The sequence below is a fragment of the Tachyglossus aculeatus genome, chromosome 11 (genome assembly GCF_015852505.1).
Source record: "Tachyglossus aculeatus isolate mTacAcu1 chromosome 11, mTacAcu1.pri, whole genome shotgun sequence".
NCBI classification, from domain to species: Eukaryota; Metazoa; Chordata; class Mammalia; order Monotremata; family Tachyglossidae; genus Tachyglossus; species Tachyglossus aculeatus.
Window position 1 is genome coordinate 45,332,055 of NC_052076.1, and position 20,936 is coordinate 45,352,990.

A 20,936-nucleotide genomic window follows, 5' to 3' on the forward strand; every position below is an offset into this window, starting at 1 on the left:
CTGCCCTTGAACTTTTTAACTAATGGGAAGAGACAAAGCAGACATAACTGGTTTTCACACACAGTTACGCCCAATTTTCTCTAAATTTATAATTTTGGTACGGCACATCACAATCACCATAATCAGGTATTTATTGAGTTCTGAATGTGTCCAGGCCATTCTTGTGGGGGTGAGAATGATCAAGATTGATCTCAGAAAGTCTTCCTGCCCTTGAATTTTTTAACTAATGAGAAGAGACAAAGCAGACATAACTGGTTTTCACACACAGTTACACCCAATTCCAGTTGGGCTGGAAAAAGCAATGATATCCTCATTATGTTGTAACTGTAGAGTTGTTTCTTGGGATCAGAACATCCAGGAACTGATGTGTGCCAGTTGATAGCCATCATTTCCACTGAGAGAATTGCTGGATATGTTAGAGGCTGAAGTAGGCCTTTTTTTTTTTTTTTGTATTTAATTCTCCCACCTCTCCATAAGCCTGGTCCCCATATTTCTTGCTCTCGTTTCTCCCTACATGTGACATTGAGGACATTCTTGGCCCAGATACTATTGAATAAGTTCATTAATTAAGTTCAGAGAAGCAGCATGGCTCAGTGGAAAGAGAGTCAGAGGTTCTAATCCCGGCTCTGCCACTTGTCAGCCATGTGGCTTTGGGCAAGTCACTCAACTTCTCTGTGCCTCAGTTACCTCATCTGTAAAACGGGGATTAAGACTGTGAGCCCCATATGAGACAACCTGATTACCTTGTATCCCCCCCAGCACTTAGAACAGTGCTTGGCGCATAGTAAGAGCTTAACAAATGCCATCATCATTATTATTAATACTGGCTCTGCCACTTGTCAGCTGTGTGACTCTGGGCAAGTCACTTAACTTCTCTGTTCCTCAGTAACCTCATCTGTAAAACGGGGATGAAGACTGTGAGCCCTGTGTAGGAAAGGGACTGGGGCCAACCTGATTAACTTGTTCCTACATCCAGAGCTTACTACAGTGCCTGGCACATAGTAAGTTAAGCAGAATGGCTTCGTGGAAAGAGCACAGGCTCGGGAGTCAGAGGACATGGGTTCCAATCCTGGCTCTGCCACTTATCTGCTGTGTGACCTTGGGCATGTCACTTCACTTCTCTGTGCCTCAGTTACCTCATCTGTAAAAGGGGGATTAAGACGGTGAGCCCCACATGGGACAACCTGATTACCTTGCATCCCCTCCAGCGCTTAGAACAGTGCTTGGCACATAGTAAGCGCTGAACAAATACCATTATTATTACTATTAATGAGTTGAAAAATGCAATGTAAAGAATGCTGGTTGAGTACTGAATGCCAGGAACCCAAGAAAGGAGAGTGACTCTCACCTTGGAGAATAGGAATAATCGAACCATGACTCAGACAGGGAGAAGTAGGTTGATCAAAGCAAGTAGGAACCAATGCGGAGAAATTCACTTAAAGAAAAAAATACTTTAAAGAGACTCAAGTAGGAAGGACCAAGTACAAGCTGTCTTTTCCCAACAGCAACAACAAAAAGGAATCACAAGCTAAAGGAATCAGAACCAGGTTGCCTCTGTTTCTACAGCAGGTTTTATTTAAATTGAAGGGATTTAGAGAATTGAACGGTACAGACTCAAAATGAAAATATGTGAATGGTTATCACAAAGCCAAGCATTGCTAATTATAATTTAGGAATGGAGGATACATAAATACAAAATAATTGACCATCCAAGAAAACAGGAGCGTGCAAAAAGAAAATTTGGCTACCTAAATTGTTATTAAGTGATCTAGACTTTCATTATGATGAAAATACACTTCTTCAGTGCATCTTTCTAATTTCATGTGGTCAGTTAATGATCTCATAAACTGCACCACTCAATCTAGTTTTACTGTGCTAATCAAGTCTGGTGCTGTTGTAGGACAGAAGTGGCAAGAGTAATCTAAAACAGGAGTTTACTTGGTCCCTAACTTTGCATTTAGGAAAGGTGGCCCAAGAATTTGTCTGAGTGATGCGGGAAGGCAGCCCTAAATCACTTGAGCAGAAAGATAGCAATTGGTTGGTTTGTTTCTTTTAATGGTATTTGTTAAGTGCCTACTATGTGCTAGGCACTGTACTAAGCGCTGGGGTAGATACAAAGAACAAAGATCGGAATTAAAAGTTCATTATCAACAAATAAAAAGGTAAAAGACAGTCTTTACCCTCAAGGAGTTTACAATCAAAAGGAGGAGCTTAGAATCAACGCACTAGCTAAAACCTGCAAATAATTTGTGGGGGACTTTAAAATTGTGAATTTCTCTCTACCTGATAGAATGCCTCCCCATTTTCCATGTTTGCTCAGCTTTTGTCTTTCTCTGTAACTTCATCTGATGTTTTCCTTCAGAATAAATACTACCACACATCGTTGGAAACAGGGCAAGATGTTTTCAGGTTCATTTTTGTAACTGTCATATTGTATGGTTATATGTGCATATAGCTATAATTCTATTTATTCTGACGGTTTTGACACCTGTCTCCATGTTTTGTTGTTTGTTTCCCCTTCTAGACTGTGAGCCTGCTGTTGGGTAGGGACTGTCTCTTTATGTTGCCGCCTTGTACTTTCCAAGCGCTTAGTCCAGTGCTCTGCACACACACAGTAAGCGCTCAATAAATACGATTGAATGAATGAAAATACAAGCTAACCAGTTTGGACACAGGCCATGTCCCACATGTTATTTTATTTTATTATTTTAAATGGTGTTTAAGTGCTTCCTGTGCGCCAGGTACTGTATTAAGCACTGGGTTAGAAACACGATAATCAGCCCATGTCCTACCTGGGGTTCGCAGTCTTAATGCCCATTTTACAGTTAAAGTACCTGAAGCACAGAGAAATAAAAGGGCTCGCCCAAGGTCGCACAGCAAGCAAGTGGAGTCGGAATTAGAACCCAAGTCCTCTAAGATAATCAGTTCGTGTCCCACATTGGGCTCACGCCCCTAATCCCCATTTTACAGATGAGGTAACTGAGGCACAGAGAATTTAAGCGACTTGTCCAAGGTCAAACAGCAGGCAGATGGAGAAAATGGGATTAGAACCCAGGTCCTCTGGCTCCCAAGCACGTGTTCTTTCCACTGGGCCGTGCAGCTTCCCACTGACCAACTTGTACTTCCCAAGCGCTTAGTACAGTGCTCTGCACACAGTAAGCGCTCAATAAATACGATTGATTGATTGATTACCGTGGGTGCTGCCACTTGGGAAGAATTTGAGGGAGAAGCCAGCGTGAGCAGAAATGGTACGTACTTCCAGGTCCCGTGGAGTTAGTAGACACAGTAAATACAAATGAGTAAATGAACTAGAAAATGAATAGCCTTCCTGTAGCTAATCCTGAGTGGATTTAATTATTCAGTTGTATTTAAGTGGTTATTGTGCCAGGCAGTTAGGAATGCACATTAGAAACGGAAGCTACGATCCTTGTCCTCATGGAGTTTGCAGTCTAGCAAAGGAGGAAAAAAATAAAGAAAAATCCAAAACAGGTGGGAGGAAGTACCAGGGTATAAAGAGATATAATAATAATAATAATGGTGGTATTTGTTAAGCGCTTACTATGTGCCAAGCACTGTCCTGCTTGTTGCCAACTTGTACTTCCCAAGCGCTTAGTACAGTGCTCTGCACACAGTAAGCGCTCAATAAATACGATTGATTGATTGATTGTTCTAAGCGCTGGGGTCGATACAGGGTAATCAGGTTATCCCACGTGGGGCTCACAGTCTTCATCCCCATTTCACAGACGAGGGAACTGAGGCCCAGAGAAGTGAAGCGACTTGCCCAAGGTCACACAGCAGACAAGGGGTGGAGCCGGGATTAGAACCCATGACCTCTCCCAAGCCCGGGTTTTTAACCTGGCCCTTTCAACCTGGAAGGCAGTTTGTTTCTCTAAGGGATGGTTATTCAGGAACGGTCCCTAGAGCCAGAACGCTATCATTTCTGTCTTCGGGTGACTCGAGGAGCTGCAGGGAGTGAATACCCAAACGCTTAAGTGATGCACAAGTCCTGAAGTGGCAGCTGTGGAGGATACATGCATGCTGACTCTGCTCAAAATTAGCGATTGATGTCATTTCTGGGGTTGCTTCATGCTCTAATCCACAGTTGAAGGCGGTCCAACTCTTCCCGTTTCACTCCTGGCTCCCTGTGGTTGGATTTGCCTTTTTCTTGTCTCACCAAGCCTACCAAAAGCCACTTAGATCTCTTCATCCAGGGCTCTGGGAGATTTTGACCCCATCTCAACATTTGGACCCGACCTAAATTTAAACTTCTGGAGTCCTACTGACCAAGGTAGTTGCCGTGGGTTATTTGTTAAATAGTTTCTAATGTGATGATGTTTAAAGTGGTTGAGTTCAAATGATGTTTTTTTTTTTTTTACTGATCAATCAATCAATCAATCAATCGTATTTATTGAGCGCTTACTATGTGCAGAGCACTGTACTAAGCGCTTGGGAAGTACAAATTGGCAACACATAGAGACAGTCCCTACCTGACTGATCAATCAATCGTATTTATTGAGCGCTTGCCTTGTGCAGAGCACTGTACTAAGCGCTTGGGAAGTACAAGTTGGCAACATATAGAGACAGTCCCTACCCAACAGCAGGCTCACAGTCCCTTCAAGGCCCTACTGAGAGCTCACCTCCTCCAGGAGGCCTTCCCAGACTGAGCCCCTTCCTCTCCCCCTCGTCCCCCTCTCCATCCCCCCATCTTACCTCCTTCCCTTCCCCGCAGCACCTGTATATATGTATATATGTTTGTACATATTTATTACTCTATTTATTTATTTTATTTGTACATATCTATTCTATTTATTTTATTTTGTTAGTATCTTTGGTTTTGTTCTCTGTCTCCCTCTTTTAGACTGTGAGCCCACTGTTGGGTAGGGACTGTCTCTATATGTTGCCAATTTGTACTTCCCAAGCGCTTAGTACAGTGCTCTGCACATAGTAAGCGCTCAATAAATACGATTGATGACGATGATAAAAGGGGGAGATAGAGAACAAAACCAAACATACTAACAAAATGAAATAAATAGGATAGATACGTACAAGTAAAATAAATAGAGTAATAAATATGTACAAATGTACATATGTACTGATCTAATAATGCAACAGAAGGCTGGTGTTAGGATCAAATAATTCTTTGGATCCTGAGGAGAGAAAGGCGGTTATGAATTGTTAACCATCTCTAGGTTTAAACTACTGGAAATTACTCCTTTAAAATATATTATTTCTAAGTGTTTGTCTCTTCATGTAAAAACTTGGAAACTCTCCTAGTTTGTGTATTCATTCTTTCATTCAGTAGTATTTATTGAGCACTTACTGTGTGCAGAGCACTGTACTAAGCGCTTGGGAAGTACAAGTTGGCAACGTATAGAGACGGTCCCTACCCAACAGCGGGCTCACAGTCTAGAAGGGGGAGACAGACAATGAAACAAAACATATTAACCAAATAAAATAAATAGAATAGTAAATATGTACAAGTAAAATAAATAGAGTAATAAATATGTACAAACACATATACAGGTGCTGTGGGAAGGGGAAGGAGGTAGGGTGGGGGGATGGGGAGAGGAATGGGGGGGCTCAGTCTGGGAAACAGGTTTATTTTACAAGTAACGCAAACAACTTTTTCAATGAGGGACAGCTGTATTGACAAAGCAGGCTGTTTATAAATTGGAGCAGAAGTGGACATTTTTTTTAATTTCTTCTCAATCAATCCTCTACCATAATATAAGCTTTATGAAGGATTTAAAAAAGGATAGGAATCCACATGTCCCAGTTGTAAGGAGAATTCAAATGGTATTAAATGGGGTTAGTTGACTTTGGCCAGTCAGGTGAGTTGTGGCCATTCACTTGTCTCTAATCCCACCGTGGTTTCTATTCTCCTGGCCAAACATTTTTGCGTTTGCTAATTGTTTCCCTTTGCCCAGGAAGTGTAGTAGCGGGACATGGCTTAGAGACTCAGTACAGTAAATCCTCAACGAGCGTGTCTTCATACGATGTGATTTGGTAAGACCTATATATACCTATACTTACATGCAAAACCCTAAGTGATTTGTCCTTCTTAAGTGAGGTTTGATGAGCACAGTGCTTAGATTTATTTACAGTACCCGTCTCCAACCAGTCATTTCCCCACAGTATGTTTATTGCCTTCATGTGCTTAGACTGTTGGCACCCGGAACCTGACAGACGGACTTGATGTTGCCTGTAGTTTCCATAGAATAGCAGTGCTGCTGACGATTGACCGATTGATTTTCACGATTGATTAATCGATCCACAACTTGTCCATCCAAGGGGCCACCACACTCATCCGAGCACGTCATGTGTTGGTAATATCGGTCTATTCCCCGATCTCCTTGCCTCCTGTCCTTCCTCTGTGTAGTCTGACACTTGCTTCAGTGGCTTATCCAGTGAGATGTTGAGCCTTTGTAACTCTGGCCTGTGTCCCTGGGCTCTGAAGCCCAATTTCCTTCCTTGGACTCCTCCAGGTTGTAGGTAGAGGCACTTTGTATGCCTCATAGGGCAGAGCCTCTCTAGGATGGCTTCAGATTTGGGTTTTGATTGAGTCTAGTGATGACTTTCTGAAGCTAGGATGCCCTTGCCCATACATATCTTTAGGACTGGGTCAACACTGGACCAGACTTTCATGTTGGGGGCAAAGTGAAAGCCATGTTTTGCCTTGCCATGATAAGGTCTAGTATCTTGCACTGCTCTTATAGATATGGAGGTTGTGTGCCCTAGTGAGAAGACAGAGCTAGATTCTCTACTGGTTTCTAATGGTCTACTGTGGAAACCTTAAGCAAGTCCCATTACCATTCTCTTCCACAGAGTCCATCTGTAAAATGGAAATAACAACACCTGCCTATCTTTCTTACAGGGACTGCTATGAGGATAAAATGAGATAATTGTTATAAACACTTTGGAAAAATGAAAAAGGTTGAATATAGATTTTAAGTGGCATTATTATTATAATCATTAACAGCATCAACATCCATAATAATACCGCTAAGCTTCCATATGTTCCATTGCATAAAACGCAGGGCTCAAAGCATGATATAGTAGTTACAGGATCAAAGCAATAGAAATATGCATGGATTTCCTTCTAGGTTATCTTACTGACATTCACTTTTTATCCTGCTGTGAGTCTAATGTGTTTTGTTAAATGTGCAGTTTGGCAGTTCTGTAGTGTGTAATGAATTTTTTTCCCCATCCTTATCCAACACAGATGACGGCATAAGTGATTTCTCTAAGGGTTAAAGTTACTTCTGTCTGTAAGATCCCTCGTAACTCAGCCCCCTCACCCAACTTGTGATATTTCTCATTTCTTTGTGTTACTGGTCAAGCTGAGCTTATGGAGATCTCAATCAATCCATAGTATCTGAATGCAGAGCACTGTGTTAAGTGCTTGGGAGAGTAAAATAGAGTTGGTAAACCTATCCCTATGTGCTAAAGATCTAATGGGGGAGACAGGCGCTAAAATAATTTACAAGTCGGGGAAGGCAACAAAGTTTAAGGATATGTACGTAAATGCCAGGGTGGGGTGGGAGGGTGGGAATTAGTTGCCAGGTTTTTGTGTGACATGGAAGTATTGAAGTGATAGTAGGAAACATGGTGTGGAGGAGGATTCAGTGCAGCGTAGTAGAAAGAGCATGGGCATGGAGGTTTTAATCCTAATTATGCCACTTGCCTGCCGGGTGACCTTGGGCAAGTCACTTAACTTCTCCGGGCTTCAGTTTCCTCATCTGTAAAATACCTGTTTGCCCTTCAACTTGGACCTTGAGCCCCTTGTGAAGGCAGGGACTGGTTCCAGATTATCTGTAGCCACCCCAGCAGTTAGTATAGTACTGATGACTTTATTAATTATTAGATTAATCAGGGAAGGCCTCCTGGAGGAAATATGATTTCAAAAGGGTTTTGAGGATGGGGTGAGCCAGTGGTCTGCCAGATATGAGGTAGGTGGGAGTTCCAGGCAGGAGGGAGGATGCGAATAGTCATTTGGTGGTGAGAGAGAAGAAAATGAAGCAAGAGTGAGCAGGTTGAGGTTTGTTTTTTTTTTACTGTAAATTAGCTTTTTTCAAAGGGTTTCCGAAAAGTTTTCCTAATAATATGAAGGGTACATTTGTTAAGTGATGGATTTAATGCAGGAGACTTGATGTAGGGGAGTATTTGGGCCCCTTCAGAGGCTGTTTGCTTTTCATAAAGCCTTTTGAAGTTGTTATTTGGATATGGAATTTTTGTTCAGGCCTAATAGTTGATGTAGGTGTCTGCGGTAGTTTTTCCTTGAGCAGCGTTCCTTATTGGGTGGGGTTGCTTACCTGGAACTAGTGAACTAGTGAATTAATCTGTTGATCAATCAATCAATCAATCTTATCTATTGAGCGCTTCCTATGTGCAGAGCACTCTACAAAGCACTTGAGAGAGTCCAGTACAACAGAATTAGCAAATTCCCTGCCCTTAATGAGGTTATAGTCTAGAGGATAGTTAAATTCAAAGGCTTTCTATTTCCAGTAACCACTGTACACATGTCTAATATGAAAGTTTAAATTCTGAGAATTTAAAAGAATTTGTCACTTGAAAAAATTCTGGGTTCCCTCCTTAAATGTTAGTAATATTTAATTTTTCAGAAACCACCCTTCCCTTGATATTTTGCTCTTTATTGATTCTTTACGAATCTTTCATCGATATGATCTCTTTAGCTAACGGTAGGCTAGTTGGGCCTCTGACTGCTCAAACATCTTTAAATTTATCCTTCGTGAACGCGCACCCCTAAATTCATCCCAGAATTAACTTGTGTTAAATTTTATGGATTAAAATTTGAGAGATTTGCTCAGTTGTCAGAAAGGTGAAAGATTTATGTAGCCAATGAAATGTAATATCAGAATCCTTGCTGCTTGATAGATCAGCTGTCAGAGAAGCAGATAATTCAGGAGGCAAGAATCATGAGCTATGCGGTTAAATTCAAATTTGTAATTACTCTGTCCATACATAATTTGCTTTGAGGGATGTAATTTAAATTTGATTTTTGAAGTTAAATACTGATATTTTGTGTATTTTTCAACTTATTTATCCATGTGTAAATGTGAAGGTTTTAATTTTTCAGAGTACGATTGGAAGTGGTTTTTGAGTAAAGCTCTGAAGTAGTTATGAACAATCGGTTCATCTAAAGATATTTTCACCTACAGTCACTCGACTTTGAAACCAATTTCTGTGTACAGGGAAATAACTTAGTGCATTTAATCCTGTTTCCCACATGTGGCTCCCAGTCGAAGTAGGCTGGAAAACAGGTATTGAATCCCCATTTTGCAGATGAAGAAACTCAGGCCCAGAGAAGTGAAATAATAATAATAATAATAATGGCATTTATTAAGCGCTTACTATGTGCAAAGCACATAGCCTTCACCCCCATTTTACAGATGAGGGAACTGAGGCACAGAGAAGTAAAGTGACTTGCCCAGAGTCACACAGCTTTGGCGGAGAGCTGGGATTTGAACCCATGACTTCTGACTCCAAAGCCCGGGCTCTTTCCACTGAGTCACGCTGCTGATTCTGCATTTTCTTTCCACCTCCTTATTCAGTTTGTCACTAATTCTTGTCAGTTCTTTCTCCAATACATTGGCAGAGACGACCGTTTAAACAGCCTTGCTGGTCAAGGCACTTCCCTTTCATATCCTGACTTGACTGCTTCACCAGCCTACTTGCCGACTTCCCTGTGTCCAGTCTCTCTCCTCTTTACAGTCTTTTCTTTAATAATAATAACAATGATGGCATTTGTTAAGCGCTTACTATGTGCAAAGCACTCTTTACCCTGCTGCCGGGATCATTTTTCCCAAACAGTGTTCTACACATATCTCTCCATTCCTCTGCAACCTCCAATCTCCACACCAAGCAGAAACTCTGATTCTTTGTAATATTCAATCAGCAGTCTCCTTGTCTTTCCTATTCATCCACCCTCTCTTCCCACCGCACACATGCTTGCATTTTTCATATCTCCTAAGGTCACTTCTTCCCTGAGCTCCGTTTTCCTGCCGCCAACATTTGGCTCGTGTCCTCCACTCTCCTTGAAAATCTCTTCCCCTACAGCTACGCCAGCCCTTTTGTACCATGTAGGAACTTTAATACTTCTCATCAGCCCTTCCCTTTCTTTTTTCTTTCGTTTTAAGAACTTAGAGATGCAAGCTAATCAGTTTGGACGCAGTCCATGTCCCGCATGGGCACACAGTATTAATCTCTATTTTACAGATGAGGTCACTGAGGCACAAAGAAGAATATATAGTGTATGTTACGTATATTTGAATATATACATATTGTACACTATTACTTCCTCCTCTCTGTAATTTATTAATACGTCTGTCTTCCCCAGTTGATTGTAAACTCCTTAAGAGGAGGGATTGTGTCTGCTATTTCTATTCTCTCCTGTGCAGAGTACCGTACTAGCATAGTAAATGCTCAATAAATGCTACTGATCTGTCTTCCCTAGTTGATTGTAAACTCCTTAAGAGGAGGGATTGTGTCTGCTATTTCTATTCTCTCCTGTGCAGAGTACCGTACTAGCGCAGTAGATGCTCAATAAATGCTACTGATTGATACTTGAAAGCAAGCAAGAGCACCCATATCCCATGATTTTTCCATTTAAAATTTACATAGTCAAAAAGTCAGGATAGGCATTCAAGTAATTGAGTGTTTTGAGAGCCCATTGGTCTAAAAAAATTTGTGGTATGAGCCCGAGGTGGAAAGAGATGGACTTGCCAATTAGGGCATTCCTTAGCCTACCCCTGACCTCTTTATCTGGTAAACTTGAGATCAAGGATGTGGCTTGTTTCTGAGTTGGGCACGGGGCCCATTCAGCTGTATCTGGCTCTTATTTGGACTTGGCAGATCCGTCCAGGACAATGAATATAATTTGTCACATATCTTTCTAGAAGGACATTGTAATCCCTTGTAGCAATAGTTTATTGGAGGGCTTTGACGAGTTCCTTGTTTTTGAAAAATCCAAACTCAAAGTTCTTATGAGTAAGGGTAGGGAACACATAGTCCTATGAGCACATGAGTAAAAAAGGAATGGATTAGCCCTGGGAAAAGAATCTTCCAGTTGGCAGGCACTTGTGTCTTAGTAGCCAGCCCTGAAGTACAATTGCAAACTGGGTGGGCTGCTGCCCCAAACCAGAAGTTTGAAAGAGCAAGTGTCAAGCTCATATGTGCTTTGTACCATTTAGTCCCGTATTCCTGTTGAGGATTGCCCCTTTTCTAACCTTGGAAGAGGCATATGGGCTATTAAATTAACTTCAGAGTGGTCCCGTGAAAAAGTCATGGTGCACCTGCATTTTCGGCTAAACTTGGCCAACTCCTCGGTATTTCATTGGTGGCAGCCTTCAAGCCCAAGAAACCGCTGGGAATGAGCATCTTGCCAAGTCCACACATAATTAATATCATGAGTTTTCAGGATTTGCCTCCATTGGCTCAGGTTTGAGACAAGTTGTAAATTATTATGCCTTTGTGCATTTTTATGCTCTTACGCACTGTAAACCCAGGTAGTGGATTATGAAAAAAATCACAGTTGGTATTATAACCAACCGTGACTGTTTTGCCGTCAAGTAACGGTTGGTGTAATGTGGCAAAGAGAATGTCGAACTGGAAGTCAGTGACAGGTTTTTTGTAACAGAAAATGTTTTTGAAAACCATTATTCACTAGTCCTGTTGAGTTATTCCCTATCTTCCCCATTCTCCTACCGTATGCGCTCATGCTAAATCTTCTACCTTCCTTCCTTCCTTATCTCATTTGAAGAATTTGTTTTAAAATTAACCTACTCCTCTCCTATAAAACAGCTATCATATTATTTGTAATAATTCTTATGTATCTGGTTGTTTGGTAGTCCTTAGATGTCTGAAGCCAGTATGAAGTAATTCTAAACCCAGGGCGTTTTTATTACCTGTTGCCAAGTTATTTAATAGATTCTGTCCTTTTCAAGAATTGTTGCAAAAGACCGTCTTTTCCATCCCTTCCATTCATCTCGTAATATATAAAGGACAACATAAAAATGTATTTAGTCCTTGTTCATTTTCGCCCGATGGCCTTCATGGCTGTTGGTAAAGATGGGATCAGAAGTTCAAGAGAGCAAGTGCCAAAGTTATGTCTCATTTAATAATAATAATAATAATAATAATGGCATTCATTAAGTGCTTACTATGTTCAAAGCACTGTTCTAAGCGCTGGGCGATTGATTGTCCCTCGGGGGGCTCACAGTCTTAATCCCCATTTTCTAGATGAGGTAACTGAGGCACAGAGAAGTTAAGCGACTTGCCCAAAGTCACACAGCTGGCAGTTGGCGGAGCCGGGGTTTGAACCCATGACCTCTGCCTCCAAAGCCTGTGCTGTTTCCACTGAGCCACGCTGCTCCTCATTTGTATCATTTAGTCCCTTATTACTATTGATTGCCTCTTTTCTGTCCTTGAAAGAAGCATTGGAGAAATTAATTTGACTTGAGAGTGATAAGATTCTGCAGGGCAGCCAGGGTGTCTGTTAATTGCCCAATGCAGTGGACAAAGAAGTGTTTAATAAAGTGCTCCGAAAGCACTTATGAAGCAAAAAGGGGGTGATTTATGGGCAGCATGGCCTAGTGAAATGACTGTGGGCTTGGGAGGCAGAGGATTGGGGTTCTAATTCTAGCTCTGCCGTTTGCCTATTGGGTGACCTTGGGCGAGTCACCTCATTTCTCTCGTTTTCTTCATCCGCACAGTGGGGATTCCATCCTTCTGCTTCCTACTTGGACTGTGAGCTCCATGTCGGACAGGAACTGTGTCCATCCTTTACTGAACCCCAGTGCTTAGTGCAGCTCGTGACATAGAATAAGCCGTTACTATCAATCAATCAATCAGTCGTATTTATTGAGCGCTTACTATGTGCAGAGCACTGTACTAAGCGCTTGGGAAGTACAAATTGGCAACAGATAGAGACAGTCCCTACCCAACAGTGGGCTCACAGTCTAAAAGGGGGAGACAGAGAACAGAACCAAACATACCAACAAAATAAAATAAATAGGATAGAAATGTCCAAGCAAAATAAATAAATAAATAAATAGAGTAATAAATATGTACAACCATACATATATGTATACAGGTGCTGTGGGGAAGGGAAGGAGGTAAGACGGGGGGATGGAGAGGGGGACGAGGGGGAGAGGAAAGAAGGGGCTCAGTCTGGGAAGGCCTCCTGGAGGAGGTGAGCTCTCAGCAGGGCCTTGAAGGGAGGAAGAGAGCGAGTTTGGCGGGTGGGCAGAGGGAGGGCATTCCAGGCCCGGGGGAGGACGTGGGCCGGGGGTCGACGGCGGGACAGGCGAGAACGAGGCACGGTGAGGAGATTAGCGGCGGAGGAGCGGAGGGTGCGGGCTGGGATGGAGAAGGAGAGAAGGGAGGTGAGGGAGGAGGGGGCGAGGTGACGGACAGCCTTGAAGCCCAGGGTGAGGAGTTTCTGCCTGATGCGCAGATTGATCGGTAGCCACTGGAGATTTTTGAGGAGGGGAGTTACTAAATACCATAGTCATGATTTAGAAGGAAAAGCTAGAAGGTACATGGAACCATGAAAGTGATTGTCAAGGAGGGTCACCGTTATAGTTTTCTTTTAAGCATCTTGTTGCCTCTGTTAGAGAAATATACCGGACTGGATATATTATTGTGCTAACCCAGGAATGGCATTTCTTATATTTTAAAAGGCAAAGCAGTTGAGATCCTGGACTCAACACCCCTTTTTACTGCCTCTATACAGTAGGTTCTTGTTTGGATTGGTAGGCATAGGTTTGAGGTTTGATGAAGTTGACTGACTGTGAGCCCACCGTTGGGTAGGGACTGTCTCTGTATGTTGCCAATTTGTGCTTCCCAAGCGCTTAGTACAGTGCTCTGCACATAGTAAGCGCTCAATAAATACGATTGATGATGATGATGAAGGAAATATTCTTGGAAACATTCAGATTCCGCACGGGAAGAGAATGGGTGATAGTGATGACAGTCATATCTGAAATTTATTTATTGATATTGATGTCCGTCGCCCTCTGTAATAATAATAATAATAATAATAATAATAATAATAATAATAATAATAATGGCATTTATTAAGTGCTTACTATGTGCAAAGCGCTGTTTTAAGCGCTGAGCACTGTTCTAAGCGCTGGACTGTAAGCTGGTTATGGACAGGAAATGTCTGTTTATTGTTATATTGTACTCTCCCAAGTGCTTAGTACAGTGCTCTGCACACAGTAAGTGCTCAATAAATAAAAAACAGAGAAGCAGCGTGGCTCAGTGGAAAGAGCATGGGCTTTGGAGTCAGAGGTCATGGGTTCGTATCCCGACTCCACCACATGTCTCCTGTGTGATCTTGGGCAAGTCACTTAACTTCTCTGGGCCTCAGTTACCTCATCTGTAAAATGGGGATTGAGACTGTGAGCCCCACATGGGACAACCTGATCACCCTGTATCCTCCCCAGCGCTTAGAACAGTGCTTTGCACATAGTAAGCGCTTAACAAATGCCAGTTATTATTATTATTATTATTAATAAATGCGATTGAATGAATAATGAGGATTTGAAGACTATAGATTCCTCATTACCTGTAGTGCAGCATGGACAGTGTCTAACATGTTTGTATCAGAATCACATTTCTAAATGTAATACCAAGTCTACCGTTTGAAGATGGTGTTTAGAAAGAAATTTAGAATGAGAAAAAAAGCTGAGGTCTTCTTGAAAGACAAACAAATTCTATTGTATAGTATTTGTCACTGATTTGTTAGTTATTCAAATTGTTCATTAAAATTAAAATTTTTTGTACTAACATTTGGTAGGAAGCAGCATAGCCCAGTGGAAAGCATTTAGGTCTGGGAGTCAGAGGACCTGGGTTCAAATCCTGGCTCCGCCACTTCCCTGCTCTGTGACCGTGGGCGAGTCACTTCTCTCTGCCTCAGATTCCTCATCTGCAAAATGGGAATTTAATATCTATTCTCCTTCCTACTTAGACTTTGAGCCCCATGTGGGACCCAGTATATCTACCCCAGCAGTTATTCAATACCTATTCTAATACGCCTGGAGGCATATGTCTAATATATAGGCATATTATGTAGTAGGTAGTAATATGGGTAGTAATAACCCCCTTAACCCTCCTACTAATATGCCTACTAATATGGGTAGTAATAACCCCCTTAACACTACTACTTAGACTGTGAGCCCCATGAGGGACCCAGTATACCTACCCCAGCAGTTAGTACAGGGGTTGGCACATAGTAAGCACATAATCAATCAATCAATCAATCAATCGTATTTATTGAGCGCTTACTGTGTGCAGAGCACTGTATTAAGCGCTTGGTAAGTACAAGTTGGCAACATATAGAGACAGTCCCTACCCAACAGTGGGCTCACAGTCTCAAAGGGGGGCTCACAGTCTAAAAACAAATACCACAGTTAGGAATGATGGCTGGATTATTTTTCCTAAAGAGACTATTCCAAAGAACAATTTATCAGTTTACTACGCTTAAAAGCTTTGAAGATTGAAGTAATTTTATCCTGAAGAATGTTTGAGAGACCCTTCTTACTGTCTCACAAATCCTATTAGACAATTCAAACACTGCACACTGAGTAATTTGCGCACTGACGTCATTATTGCAGAAGCCTCAGTCTTATACATTGAAATAATAATTAGGTGCTGTATGGCCTGGCTCTGTGATTGACACAGTTACAGATTGCTTACACTTTTCATTTCAGATCATACGAATATAAAATGGGGACAGTAATATTGATACATCCCTTTTGGGTAGTGGGGTGTCTTTTAGCTTACCTTTCTAGATGCATTGTTATTTTTAGAATTTAAAGGAACATACTTAGACTGTGAGTCTCATGTGGGACAGAGACTCTGTCCAGTGGGATTAATTTGTATCGGCCCCGATGCTTAGAGCAGTGCTTGACACATAGTAAGTGCTTAAGAAATAGAATAATACTACTAATTATATATGACCCTGGGTTCTTGGGGTACACGTTCGAATCATTCATTGGGAATTAGTGAGACCTAGTGGATAGAGCATGGACTAGGCGTCAGAAGGTTCTGGGTTCTAATCCTAGCTCCGCCACTTTTCTGTTGTGTGTCCTTGGGCAAGTCACTTCACTTCTCTGTGCCTCATTTACCTCATCTGTGACTGTGAGCCCACTGTTGGGTAGGGACTGTCTCTATGTGTTGCCAATTTGTACTTCCCAAGCGCTTAGTACAGTGCTGTGCACATAGTAAGTGCTCAATATATACGATTGATGATGATCTGTAAAACAGGGATTGATTCTGTGAGCCCTACATGGGACAGGGACTAGGTCTAACCCAATTTGCTTGTATTTACCACAGCATCTAGTACAGTGCCTGGCACATAGCGCTTAACAGATACCGTAATAATAATTATTATTACTATTATTGTTTTGTAGAAATATTCTCCGGGCAGCAGAGTGAAGTAGGGACTGGAGTGAGGAGAGACAGGAGGCTGGGAGGTCAGCAAGGAGGCTGATACAGTAATCAAGGCGGGATAGAATAAGTGATTGGATTAACATGGTAGCAGTTTGGATGGAGAGGGGAGGGCGGAGTTCTGCACGCAGCCTCAGACCTGATCAGGTCCAAGCTAGTTGCATTTGGGTTGGGGAAGGGGGTCTCTCCTGCCCCTTCTTTCTCCTACACAGTTTCTTTTGAATCTCCTCTGATGAATCCATCAGTCAGTTTTACGGAGCGTTTACTGGGTGCAGAACCTCTGCTAATGAGGGTTGGACCGTGGGGAATTGCAACCTCCAGAAAGCTGTGGTACAGATTTACTGAAGGTCTAGAAGATTTTTAAATCATTGTTCCGAACATCCTTTCCATCTCTTCTATGAAGGAGCGCTCCATGGATGCATAGCAGATAATTCCAGGAGGGCACAGGTCAACATGTACCCACAGAAGGCTCATTCCCAGGCACTTCTTCCCTCTTCCTCCTCTTCCCTACTTGATTGTTTCCACCCCCAAAGCCAGGGTCCCTTACACAGGCCAGACTCCAGATTGTTGACATGCGGAGGTCTGTTGTACAAATTTCATACTAGAATACACTTGGTCTGTCTCCCATAGGAAGTGATAGAAACTGGAGAGTATGCTTCGGTTGACTTAACCCTGTAACCTAGTGGTTTGCCTTAACATAAAGACTTTTATTCTTTTTTTCTAATACCATACCACAACTTGAGGTTCTAAAAATGGCATAATACATGACAAAGAAACCAATTTTTGTGGCAGGGTACAAACGCAGCACTCACAATCACATTTACCTCTGTGCTCTAAGTTACGTGAAATCTTATCCGTGTTTTTCAGATGGTGAATTTCCCCAGTCAGGTGAACTTTTTTCAGAGAACGTGTTCAGAAGTGAATTTCTATCTTTAAATGTTTCTCCTTCCCAAAGCTGGAATTCTTTTATGCTTTCTCCCTACTGGAATGGAGCGCATCACCGGATTATATGTCTTCCCCACCTAAAGGTGCCATTTAGGCACATTTGTGTCCGATTAAATATTTAACTTCAGGGAAGTGGTACATAAAAGAAGTAATGATTTTTGGATTAGGGCTCCATTTATCTGATTAATTATCCAACCACACACCTTCTTATCAGAAAAGAAACTTGAGGGCTTTTGAGAACCACTGTTAATGAACTGTTCATTTTGTGTCTTGAACCGATAAATCCTCTCTCATTCTGCCCAGGGTTTTCCAAAACAGAATTTTGAGTTCTTGGAATGATACAGATATCAAGCGTGGTGGATTTGAAATCTTAGAGTTTAGATAAAAAAATAGGATGGAAAAGGGGAAAATGCACTTTTTTAACAATCTCAATGACCTAATTAACTACAGATATTGGATTAATCTAATGTATTATTGAAATGATGTTCCTTTCAATTACTTTTTTTTTTTTTATTTTGTTTCGTAGCGTCGTCCCCCAGACTACAGTAATACTGAACAATGATCGGCAGAACTCTATTGTAGCCAAGATGGTTGGGCAAGAAGAGCCGTTGAGCAGGGCAACGGATTCTTTGGAAAATATCCTTAGCAAGTCAGTAGCTATATGTCAATCCCCCTCTTCTTTCAGAGCATTCCTACATATCACTATTTGCGCTGCCTACAAACAACAATCTGAGGCCCACCATCCCAGCTCCCTGTGGGAAAGTGCAAAACCAACGGATTGTGCCAAGGGCGTTCCTTTCATTGTCATGGAAATAGAAGCTGTTTATAATGGAAATCACATAGAGTTATCCTTCTGTATAGAGAAGCCGTTCGATACCTTAAGGGCACCACATTGCATGTAGAAAAGTCGATCAGATTTGATATTAGGAGTTACGTCCAGAATGGTTAATATTACAAAGTATAGATTTAGCACCAGGTTGGAAATTCAGAACTCCTGAATCCTGATTCTATCCTGGAAAGCAATTTTCCAGCAACAAAATGGGATTATTAATGTCGCTCCATTGATGCTTAATTTGCTTGTTGTGAAAATGATGTGATCTGTTAGCTTTAAATTTGCAAACAGTTAAGATGCACAATACATAAGTGAATGCTATCAAAAACATATGCGACATTGTATTGAAATAATCGTTGCAAGAGTTTTTGTTTTGCAAGATGTATATGAGCGGGATTCTCTCTGTTAATAATTAAACGGAATTTTATGTAATTGGTGAAATATGCTGGATTTGTTGAAATGTCTGGTAGCGTAATAGATTAGTTAATACTTAACTAATTTTGGTTTGGTCTTTTATAGCTCCCTGAACTGTAGCTTAAAAGAAGTTAGGAGCTTATGATGTGAACTTTTTATAATGCATTTTCCTCACTGGGCTATTTTACTTAACTTTCTGTAGCCATTACAGAATCTGAAACCAATGTTTTAAGTTCTGGCTCAAGATAAAATATTTTTGACCATTTCTTGTGAAGAAATTCAAACTTCCTTTGCCTAATGATATAGAAACAGATATAGTATCACCAAAACAGTGGGCCCAGTTTGCTTAGTTTAATTCAGGTGAGCTATTTTTGTTATTCTAACTGTCAATTGTCAGGTGTGTGACTTTGGGCAAGTCACTTAACTTCTTTGTGCCTCAGTTGCCTCATCTGTAAAAAATGGGGATTAAGACTGTGAGCCCCCCGTGGGACAAACTGATTACCTTGTAACCTCCCCAGCGCTTAGAACAGTGCTTTGCACATAGTAAGCGCTTAATAAATGCCATTATTATTATTATTATAGTATTAGCTTCAGAAAAATGCTTTCACACTTAATGCTCAGGAAATTTTCTCCTCTGTTCTGTTTTCTTTAACTAAGATTAGTTATCCCATATCAGCTGTAGAGGAAGGTCATATAGTCTCTAAGAAATCCAATGTAATGTAAGAAGGGAAAGAAAATCCACGTGAGTAACCTTAGCATTGCATTTTCATTTTGTCGGAATGATCCTCTCCCAGCCCGAAACAAGTACTTTTTATTCCGTTTCAGTGCCGTTCCTGGACGAAGGCAAAACACCATTGTAGTTAAGGTCCCGGGGCACGAGGACAGCCAGAATGAAGATGGAGAGAGCGGCTCTGAAGCCAGTGACTCTGTTTCCAACAGTGGTCAGGCTGGAAGCCAGAATATCGGCAACAACGTTACACTGATTACCCTAAACACTGAAGGTATGCAGGTTCGGCTTTACGGTTCTCAAAGGCCATCCAGGGGATGAGGGAAATCAATGAAAGCAGAGAACGTTTGCCGTTTTTATATCTTCATATATATCTTCATATATATATATATATATATATATATATATATATATATATATAACTATACCTTGTTAAAGTGTGGACGCTTTTAAAAGAGCTTCAGAGCAGCCAAGACTAAATGAACCAGTCGTATTTTCCCTAAATGTACAATTCATTTTTTGGACATTTATGGGGGCGCGAATTAGCCCAAGCCTTGTAAGATAGTATATAAGTGTGCTCCAGAGTGCTTCGTTTCTGCTTCGGTTTACGGCCATTGTTAAACTGGGCGAAAATACTCGCATACTTATACACTTAGTAATGATAAAGCTTTGTAAAGTATGTGCTTGGTTGTGTGATCTTCTTTTAAATGTGATTACAACCATATCTTGTGGGAAGCAGCAAAACGCACCAGTTACTCAAATTTATTAAGCTGTTTCAGTTGCGTGGAATTCTTGTGAAAGTAAACACTTTGGCAGCCTTTCATTTGTACAGGAAATTCCTATCAGAACTGTATTGCTTGGAGGATCGTCTTGCTTTTAATTTCAAAATTGAAAAAGTTCCTAGGCAAAGCACCCCGAAATTCTCTGAATTGAAGCTTATAGGCTATTCAATCTAAAATGTTTCTGATGACTACATCATCTTTGTTTTGTGAGTGATAGGCAGTTTAAAATGAAATATGACTTGAATGATGTCTCATATTTTTCACATTTAATAGTGAAATAAAGTATTTAAAGAGAAGCGAATTAGGTGCAGACAACCCAGTTAATTTAATGTGAAATTGATTTCAAGAGGTAGAATTGCAGTGATGAGCTTCTGAAATATTTGGGTGTTTTCTTAATTTGTGTATGCAGTCTTTTCCTTTTCAATTATAATTGAACCCAACCTCATATTTATCGTATATACCAAACTCCTGCGTTCGCGCACCATTGGAGAATACATTATTTGGAAAGAATGCATTACAAAAGGAGCAAATATTTTTATGACTTCAGGCTTAGAAAATATAATAGGTGGAAAAGATTACCTTTATTTATGCCATTTTATCATTCTGTAGCCTCCATTTTAAGCATAGGCCCTCTGGCACGAAGAAACAAGACCCTGTATTTCTCCCAAACTGTAGTCGTACAAGTTCATTTCCAGAAGTGAGTAAACAAATCTAGCCTGTCACTGAGCTTGTGTTTATTTTGTCTACTCTGCAAAGACAACTT

At 41.1% G+C, this 20,936-nt stretch overlaps 1 protein-coding gene across 2 annotated transcripts in view; it reads left to right on the forward strand.

Moving 5' to 3' along the window:
- LOC119934946 (BTG3 associated nuclear protein) overlaps nucleotides 1–20,936 on the forward strand; it is a 238,101-nt gene that overhangs the window by 33,941 nt on the left and 183,224 nt on the right. For both annotated transcript variants that reach the window (XM_038754526.1, XM_038754527.1), the window contains exons 5-6: nucleotides 17,945–18,067; nucleotides 19,490–19,665. In XM_038754526.1, coding sequence (XP_038610454.1) covers nucleotides 17,945–18,067; nucleotides 19,490–19,665 — 299 coding nt within the window. The remainder of the gene's footprint in view (nucleotides 1–17,944; nucleotides 18,068–19,489; nucleotides 19,666–20,936) is intronic.